This window comes from Pelobates fuscus, chromosome 1, assembly GCF_036172605.1.
Source record: "Pelobates fuscus isolate aPelFus1 chromosome 1, aPelFus1.pri, whole genome shotgun sequence".
Lineage (NCBI taxonomy): Eukaryota > Metazoa > Chordata > Amphibia > Anura > Pelobatidae > Pelobates > Pelobates fuscus.
In genome coordinates, this window is record NC_086317.1 from 67,157,021 (window position 1) to 67,167,155 (window position 10,135).

At 40.1% G+C, this 10,135-nt stretch overlaps 1 protein-coding gene across 1 annotated transcript; it reads right to left on the reverse strand.

The window, feature by feature from the left end:
* Nucleotides 1-649: 649 nt before the first annotated feature.
* On the reverse strand, nucleotides 650-2,076 carry CLDN3 (claudin 3). The gene has a single exon (XM_063449377.1). The coding sequence runs from the start codon at nucleotides 1,729-1,731 to the stop codon at nucleotides 1,087-1,089; it is 645 nt and encodes a 214-aa protein (XP_063305447.1). The 5' UTR covers nucleotides 1,732-2,076; the 3' UTR covers nucleotides 650-1,086.
* Nucleotides 2,077-10,135: the final 8,059 nt, after the last annotated feature.

Here is a 10,135-nt window from a genome sequence, read left to right on the forward strand (position 1 = left end):
ACACATCCTTTGTTAGTCATGTCATCACCGTAGTTATTTGTTAGGCCTGATAGGTGGAACTAAACCATAGGAACATATTGTTCAAAGCAGTAGGTCTCTGAGGATTCAACGTTCCATATTAACCACTTAAGGACACATGACATGTGTGACATGTCATGATTCCCTTTTATTCCAGAAGTTTGGTCCTTAAAGGGTTAAAAACCTATTACACATTACGTTACCTCGTACCGTTGAGTCTGTTGAAATCCTATTTTTTTTCTCTCTTCTTTTAATATACATTTTCCCATTAATAAAAACAAAAGTGGATTTTCATATTGTATTTTTGCTTTGATAAAAATATAGTGCACTTTTTTTTTTTATATTTTACAGCTTTTAAGGTCAACCCTGGCACTGCAGGGGTTAATGAACTAAGCGTTTGCTGAGCATCATAAGAATTATAGTTCAGAAATATCTGCAGTGTCACAGTACGCTACTACTGTACAAGAAGATTCTCCCACCTAAAATATTTAACAATGCAATATATAACAACGCTGTATACACTTTCTCCCTTGTATATGAGATATTTTCGTGATCTAACCTTTACCCTTTACCTCTGGGAGAGGAAAACCTTTTGCTGAACACTTTCAATAACAAACAGGAAAGTATCCTATTAGATTAACCTTTGTGCTTTATCACAGGTATAGAATACATGTCTATGTACAGTAAGAAAGGCTTGCTTCCTTCCCAGCATAAAAAGGGTTACACTGTTTAAGCCACCTCATCTATGCCAACATTTGCCCCTCCCAGTTCAAACATATTTTACCATTGCCACGACACTGGGAAATAGCCATCTAATTTCCCATATATTCACATACACACACACACAAACAAACGGTGCCATTAAAAAGGGCAATGCTGACTAAAATACATATTATACGTACATATATATATAACACGTATAAACAGTTACAATATCACGAGGATTATTTGTAAGTGTTAGAAGGTGATGTCTTCGGTCTGTTTTCCATGATTATGCCGCAAGTCTCCTCCTGTCCGTGTTTTAGGTAAGAGTTGTAAAGTTATTTAGTAAAGAAAGTCCACTTTCTTTTAAACATAGTCTTTTCGGTCGTAGCCAGGATTCGTAGAGCGGGCAGCAGAATATGCCACTCGTGATGCAGGGTATTTCTCTTGTTTGGGTGGGCAAGAACAGCATAACATGGCACCTCCAAGCATGAGGAGAGCCGAGGCTGCCCAACCTATATACATGCAGGCTCCAAGCTCCCTCTTCATAGAGTCCACCACCAATGGGTTGTAGAAGTCACGAATGACGGTATTAGCAGACCAAGACACAGGGATGAGGGTCATCAGCCCAGCAAGGATGAAAATAACCCCAGACACAATCATGATCTTTGCCTTCGTCGCCTCATCCTGGACACAGTTGGTGCACTTGGCTCCGATAATGGAGATGAGGACTCCAAGCACAGCTATGACAATTGAGATGACAATGAGAGCACGCGCTGCCTGTAGATCCTGAGCAAGAGCAAGCAGGGAGTCGTATACTTTGCACTGCATCTGCCCTGTGCTCTGCACCACACAGTTCATCCATAGACCTTCCCAGATGATCTGAGCCACTACAATGTTGCTACCGATAAACGCAGTTACTCTCCACATTGGAAGAGCGCAGCAAACAATGGCTCCCAGCCATCCGATAATGGACAGGGCTACACCCAGGATCTCAAGTCCCATAGACATGTTGGCAACTAAATGTGGTTTATGAGTTGTAAAATAAGTAGTATAATTCTTTGGTGGTATCAGAGGACTTCGAACAGCACCCTTCTTTGGAAGTTCCTCTTTTCTAAGCAATGTTTTCCTTTCGAGAGAAAAATCCCTTTCTTCTTTTGGTGTGAGCTGCCTCTACTTTCTTCTTTAAAATTCACTGTCTTTCTCTTATTTCTTGTCCACTCCACAGTACCTATTGACTCTCTGAACAGAATATCTTTGCCTGGATGACTGCCCAGGTTAGGGAGTATATAATATCCTTCTTGTAATAGGTAGGCGGTCCTTTTATACCTCCAAGCCGGCTATGTGTAACAGGTGTGTAACGGATCCTCAAAGTTGTCCTTTATAGCTGAATCAGGTGCAGCTGATGTCACAGCAAATGAAGGGAGGAGTTTTACTTAAAGCAACAGTGACATAGCTAATATACGTGTGTACTAGTGAAAAGCTCTTGACGAAAGACCAAGATAAATATATTAACTTGTCTCTCTTGTTTATAAATGAGAATATAAAACCTGTTTCTCATGGCAAAAACAAACAAACAACAAAACAAGAAAATGTATTTCAATTATTAGTTATTCAACAGGATACTTTACTGTGAAATGTATTTAAGGAAACGATACTGTGTAAAAACCAGTGCTATGCAAAGATAATATATCTGACAATACAGGTTAGACGAGAGAAGAAAATCTCAGAATTGTACTGCCATGAGAAAAAAAAACAACATTTTAAATCACGTCAACCCCCACTAAAAACGACTGAAATGATCAAATAAATCTATTTTGCCTAAATTGACCCCAGTTCATCAAGCAAACAAGAATATTTATATTGTCTAAAGCAGCAATTGTGAAGAAATGAGAAGGGAATGTAAAATGTGTTAAATGTAGCTGAATTAGAAAGATTCTGTAATTCAGCTATTTCACGCTTTGAGATTCTGTTGTCAGTACTTAAAAATTCTTGATTTAGTAAAAAAAATAAAAAAAATAAATGCTCACTGATTTAAATGAGAAATTGTGAAACTGAGATATTATACCAGAATTAAGCTGATTTATTTTTATACCAGAATTATGCTGCACATTTGTGGGACCAACTAAAATGTAACATTCCATATGTTGTAAATAGTGGAATAATTTTAAATAAGTTTATTATTTTATTAATACAGAGGATATGTCGGAGTATCTCCGCCAAGTATTCCCTCTACTCTGGAACAAATCAGCTGGAGTGATTACAGTTCAGTTCACAAACATCAGCCGAGGCATGATGAAGGGTAAAACAGACACACTTTATTCAAAACCTCAGACATATTTATACAGGTATTCTCAACAGGGGGTCATAAAACCAAACATCACAATCCCAACCCGGCGCCCTGTTGTCTCGGACATAACTCAATCAAAGGCATCATAATTTAATCAACTACTGGACCCCTAAATGTCTTACAACAGTATCCCCAAAACAGAGAATTCGTTATAAGTTATCGCCATGAGCTATACATCCCTGGAGGGCTCTGGTTTAGAGGTGCAAGCTCTGGGAGGTGTCTAGCCCGAGAAATCACCAATTGAAGTTTGGCCGGGCCGCAACCATCCTCTAATCTGACGCAGAGTTCCAGACTGTTTGGTAACAAGTCCCGATCTCAAATAATGGCTTCCAGGAGCTCTATGGAAAGAACTCTCTCAGGTCCATGCGTTGAGACCTCCCTGACCTCCCTTCTAAATAGCGCTGAGGTTGGTGGTACTGGGACCGATCGATACCAATTTGAAGTTTCACAGGATTGTGGCATCCTTCCTATCCTATGTACAGTTCCATTTTATTTCTGAGTATTTGCCTAAGGAGTGTCCTGAAAGTCTGCAGGGGTCTATCTGGGCCAAATACTAGACTCCCTAATGTCCTGTAAAGTCCTGGCACAGCATGGAGGGGCAAACATGGCGATAAAAGCTTTCTTGTGGAGGATTTGGCATAGGAGTCCAGCGCCTGTTGTTAAAGTGACCGGGTCAATCCTTTACAGAGGATATGCATTATTAGGTCCAAATATTTTACTCTTATGTATTTATGAAAGCCAAAGGTAGAATCTCTCCAATAATGTTGCATTCTTGACTGGTGTTTAAAGGGTTAATTTAACCTGTGAGACATCCCTTCTTCCTGGCAGTTGCTATGTACAGAATATACTGTTTAGATTTACCACATGAAAGGAAATGACAAGTGTGAAACTAGTGTTGTAATAATGGCACAGGTGAAACAAAGATTTATTTTCCCTCATCTTCTGCTTGAAGGGATACTCAAAGCACCAATACAACATTAGCTTAAAGCATACCTCCCATGTGTCCTTATTTAGAAGGGACAGTCCCTACATTGGAACTAAATCCCTCTGTCTCTCTTTTCTATCCTAATGTCCTTCTTATCTAAGAGCTCTGTTTTCTTGGTGTATAACAGAGCTCCACAGCTAAAATACAGACAGTAATGTGTCTTTAAACCACTATGAATATATTTAGAAATCAGTCTGTAAATAAGATACATTGTTTTTGTTCTATATTACATTTTAGCTATTAGTAAGTAACTTATACTTTTTCAACAGCCCTGGCCTCAACCCTTTAACAATCCTGATATTAAAATGTTCCTCTTTGTCCATTTGAAATGTTGGAAGGTATGTTAGAGGAATAAGCCAAACTTTTAAAGCTCCTTCATTTTCTAGTGTATGAAGAGTGTGTCCTCTTTTTTTTAATTTAATTTTATTTTTTTATTTTACAAAAAGTGTTGATTTCAGTAGAAAGGGGCACGTTTCTTAAATAACCTTGCTGCACCCCCTTGTCTGTTAATCAGACAACTGCTACATGTTACTTCCTGGTTGTTTAGCTCAAACTCCCAGAGCACATGCCTTGCAAAGACTTCTCTATGTTCTACATTAAAAAGTCTGTGATTAGACAGCAAAAAAAAAAAAGTCTAGCTTGGAGAGGAAGGGGATTGTTTGCAAAAGACTTCAGAAGAGAACTGCAGCTGATTTTAGATATTCCACGAGTAAAAAAAAACGACATAATTAAATGCAGGCATGGTTTCATTGAGGTATATCTACTAAATAGTGAGTTTTTTTAAAAATATTTGGGCAATGGAGTTTCCCTTTAATTAAGCATTTTTGATTTACAGTCCATGCCCCTGTATTCTCACTGCTCAATTCTGTGCCGTTTGAGAGTTAAATTACTTTGTTTATACAGCTCTAGTCACACCTCCTTGCATGTGACCTACGCAGTCTCCCTATACATTTCCCATAAAGAGAGATGTAATTTTTAAAGGGACTCTCTAAGCACCAAAACAACTTTAGCTTTAGTGTATAGATCATGCCCTTTAAGCTGTTATTATTAACAGCCATTAGTTTCTGCATGCTCGGAATGTCTGCCTTTCCTGGTACCAGCTAAGACTTACTGTTTATCAAACTGAAAACTACTGGAAAAGAAGGCACGTTTTCCAAATAATTGCCATATCAACTCCACCAGAACTCCACCAGAACAGTAAACGTTCAAAATAAAATAACAATTTGAAGGAGACTATAAATGACTGTATGAAAGGTAAAACTTAGATTAGAGTATATCATCCATTTCAGGGCGTCAATAAAACATGTCATATCTATGTATAACCGTTGCACTTCTTATATAACGCTTTACAGAGCAATTGATCTGGATATGGCTCTATCTACAGGTATATACTGCATAATCATTAAAATATTCAATCCAGTTATAAACAAACTGTCTGACATGCAGACCCATAAACAACAAGTGTCCCAGAATCAGCAGGACAGTCGTGATAATAGCCTAGCTTCCGTAGTTTATTTATTTCTGTGTGTTTATGGGGACAGCAGAGAAAAATCCTCAAAAAGCCCATGCGAGTGCATCATTAGATAACTTGCAATCTCAATAACCCCAGGGCTCTTCTGCTTATAAAAGATGGCATGGGCAAGTCTGCAGGGACCGGTCAGCATGGCTACCGGTTAGCCTGGCTTGCTTACACCCCTCCTTTTTTTAGCAGGGTCAATGGATACCCACTCTAATTTTTCATCGTCCCCGATCATTTCCTGTTTCCTGCACTCTGACCTGTTGATTCACCTGAAACTGGCATATTCATCACTTAACTGCAGACCAAACCTTTCTGTGTTTTTTTTAACATATTGACGGAGGAATGTGAAACTAGCGTAGGCAGTGTATATATGTGAAACTGGAATGGATGGGTGTGGGTTACAGAAAACGTGACCACTAAAACCATTGCATGAAGAAATTGGATCGATACGAACGAGGAAGAGAATGGTGTAAAAGGGAGCTTATATGAAGAGAAAACTACATTTAACCCCTTAAGGACACATGACATGTGTGACATGTCATGATTCCCTTTTATTCCAGAAGTTTGGTCCTTAAGGGGTTAAGAGCCCATTTAGAAATAGAATATAAGTAGGTTGGCTCCAGTTATTGTGGACAAAAGGACAAGAAGCCAAAAAAAATAAACAAAACAAAAAATCATGATTTATTTTATCTGATTTAAAAACATTTTATTTTTATTTTTATTCCTTCATTCTAATGTAGAAGGTTTGTGGTTTTATTGATTGATTTATTTCGGTGAATTGATTCATCATCCGGATGTGATATGGAGACTAATGAGATGAATAAATAGGGATAATGGAAGGGAGCCGAATGAATCAATAATTACACTCCTTTACTCATCACTCTTTTTGTTGAGATTAAAACTAGTTAGGAGTTGACACACTCAGAGATACCAACAATAGGAAGCTCCGAGATAAGAGTGATATTAGGATACAAAAGAGAGATAGAGGGATTTGGTCCGTCCTATTAGATTATGGTATTTTCTCCATTAATTCTGTTCAGTGAGATATATAATTGAAGATCTTACGCTGGACCCTCATTGTGACTATCCCCACCCATCCCTCGTTCACGTTTTGTATATCGTATATTGAAGCCATTATTATTATTATTATTACTGGCGTTTATAAAGCGTCAACAAATTCCGCAGCGCTGTACAGTTGGGAAAAATAAAAATACAATAAGAACAGACCGACACAACAGGTAGAGGGCCCTGCCCGTGAGCTTACAATCTAAAATAAAGAAAACCTAGGCTCTTGGTATCCGTGTTATAATACAGCATGCAGATTGTACTGCTTTCGATTAATACAGGATGGCCCAAAGGTAGGTATCCAGTTGAAACAATATAATCCACTGACACACAACAACAGTGTGGCAGTTGGAAAGAATAGTGGAGGGCAGATACAATCATTATTTTCCTTTACTGTTCTTGTGAATGATGACAGCAAACTTGAGTCAAGAACAAAGAATGTGAATTCTAAAGCTGTATTGGAAGACTGGATTTGCGTCGTACTGTGTGTCACAGTGCGCTGGGAAGGTTTGAGGAATGTTGCAACGTTTATGGAAGACATTTCGAGCACTTACGAGATTAAATAGTGTTAAACAAATATACGTGTAATAAACAATGTAGTTAGGCGCAAATAAGCTTTACTGTATGCCTACTTTTGAGACACCCTGCATATTAATACAGATTATAAAACAAGTCCTGGGTATGATTTCCACCAGTTAAAAACACTTTCTTCATTCAGATCACTGTGATTTTTAGATATGCATTCAGTGATATTTGCCAAAAATCAGACAGTCAGACAGAAGTAGTTTAAACAAATATATATTTTATTTTCACACAGCAATATACAGATAGCAATATTAAAGCAATATACAGATAGCAATATTAACATCATTATTATCGGACTGATCCAGAGAAAAACAAATAAAAACCCTGGTAATGCTTTCTCACAGAGGGAACAAAAATTCCTTCCTGACCTCACTTATGACGATCGGTTTTACACCCTGGATCAATTTCTTGATGTGTTTAGACTGCAAATTGCACTGATATACTACTCCGATACTCAAACATAGGATACAGTGCAGAGAAATTATCTCCCTGCCCAACAGAGCTTACACTCTCACATAAAAGGTACAATACAGAAAAACATGGTTCCTGCTAGCAAAGCTTACACTCTAATCTGAAGGGTACAGTACAGGAAAGGTGTTCCTTGCCACAAGTGTGAATTCTCTAAATATGAAGGGTGCGATACCCTGCCCACAGAGCTTACATATGAATTGCAAAATAGAGAGAAGCATGGTCCCTATAAGCACAGAGCTTACAATCTAATATGCAGGGTATAATACAGAAAAAGGTGTTTTCTGCCCACAGAGTTTACACTGTAATACAATACAGAGATATATAGTCCCTGCCCACAGAGCTTACAATATAATACAAAGTGTACAATACAGAGAGATATAGTCGCTGCCCACAGAGCTTACACTCTAATACAAACTGTATAATACAGAGATACATAGTCCCTGCCCGCAGAGCTTACACTCTAATCAAAGTGTACAATACAGAGAGAAACAGTCTCTGCCCACAGAGCTTACATTCTCATATGGTTGTATAGAGAGAAGCATGGTCTTTGCACACAGAGCTTACACTCTAATATGCAGGGTAGAATGCAGAAAAATGTGTTTTCTACCCACAGAGCTTACACTCTAATACAAAATGTACAATACAGAGAGACACAACCCTGCCCACAGAGCTTACACTCTAATATGATGGGTACTATGCAGAAGAACATGGTTCCTGCTAGCAGAGCTTACACTCTAATATGAAGGGTACAGTACAGGAAAGGTGTTCCTTGTCACAAGTGTGTATTCTCTAAATATGAAGGGTGCGATACCCTGCCCACAGAGCTTACATATGAATTGCATAATAGAGAGAAGCATGGTCCCTGAGTACAGAGCTTACAATCTAATATGCAGGGTATAATACAGAAAAATATGTTTACACTGTAATACAATACAGAGAGATATAACCCCTGCCCACAGAGCTTACATTCTAATACAAAGTGTACAATACAGAGAGATATAGTCCCTGTCCGCAGAGCTTACACTCTAATCAAAGTGTGCAATACAGAGATACAAAGTCCCTGTACACAGAGCTTACATTCTAATATGAATTGTATAGAGAGAAGCATGGTGTCTGCACACAGAGCTTACACTCTAATATGCAGGGTAGAATGCAGAAAAATGTGTTTTCTATCCACACAGCTTACACTCTAATACAAAGTGTACAATACAGAGAGACACAGTCCCTGCCCACAGAGCTTACACTCTAATATGACACAGATGGGTAGATCTTGCAGAGCTTACTGTCTAATATAAGGGGTACATACAGAGAAAGGAGGTCTGTGCACGCAGAGTGTAAACTCTAATATACATTTTGTAATACAGAGCTAACAGTTTATGCTAACATAGCTTACACTTTGGAATGAATAGTTCAGTACACGGAAAAGAAGGCAATGCTTGCAGAGCTTACACTCTAATAAAACAATGTAAAGCAGGAACTGGTTCACAGAGCTTATATTGTAACATAAGAAGTGTAGCACAGGAACCCATAATCACTATTGTAATATACATTTTATGAAGCAGAACAATTAGACCCATGGGGGCGTGGTTTCGGCTCCAACTAAGATGGCCGCGTGAGGGGAGAGCTCCGCTCCGCCGAACCCCCGCTAAAGCATTTTTAAGCCACAAGTAAGCACCCATGGGGCGCACAAAACGCCCGGAGCACCCCCAGACCCCAGGGAACTCCCAATAAGGCCCTTTAGACGGCTTCTTCCACCCGCAACCCGGAGCGAGCGGCGAACCCGCGAGCCCCAAGATGGCGGCGGGGCCTAACCACACCGCAACAGATGCTGCACTGGAGCGGATTGAGGGCACCCTCAGAGAACTAACAACGGCTATGGCCACGAAAGCTGACCTACAGACCGTCACAGCCACACTTCAAGAGTCCATGAGGGCGGAGGTCGCAGGGCTCGGCGCCGAACTGACCACGCACGCGGGCCGCATTGCCGCGCTGGAAGAGGCGGATGCGGCCCTGGCGACTCGTGCAGCATCTACAGACACAGCAGTGGCCAGACAGGGGGAGATGCTGCTGAATATGCGTCGCCACCTCGAAGACGTGGACAATAGAGGTAGGCGATGCAACATCCGCGTGCGGGGTATACCCGAAGCAGAAGGGGTGGAGGATGTGACAGCCACCCTTAGGGAACTCTTTCAATTCATCATGCTACCTACCCCCCTGCCACAAATTGAATTTGACAGAGCTCATAGGGCCCTGCGACCCAGGAATGCAGAGGATGGCCAGAGGGACCTTGTTTGTTGCCTAAGCTCCTTCCCGGTAAAAAGTAACATCATGATTAAAGCCCGGGAACGGTCCACTTGGCCCTTTCGGGGAGCCCAGGTCTCGCTGTATAATGACCTATCCCCTATCACTCTCGATGCCAGGCGAGCTCTTCGCCCTGTAA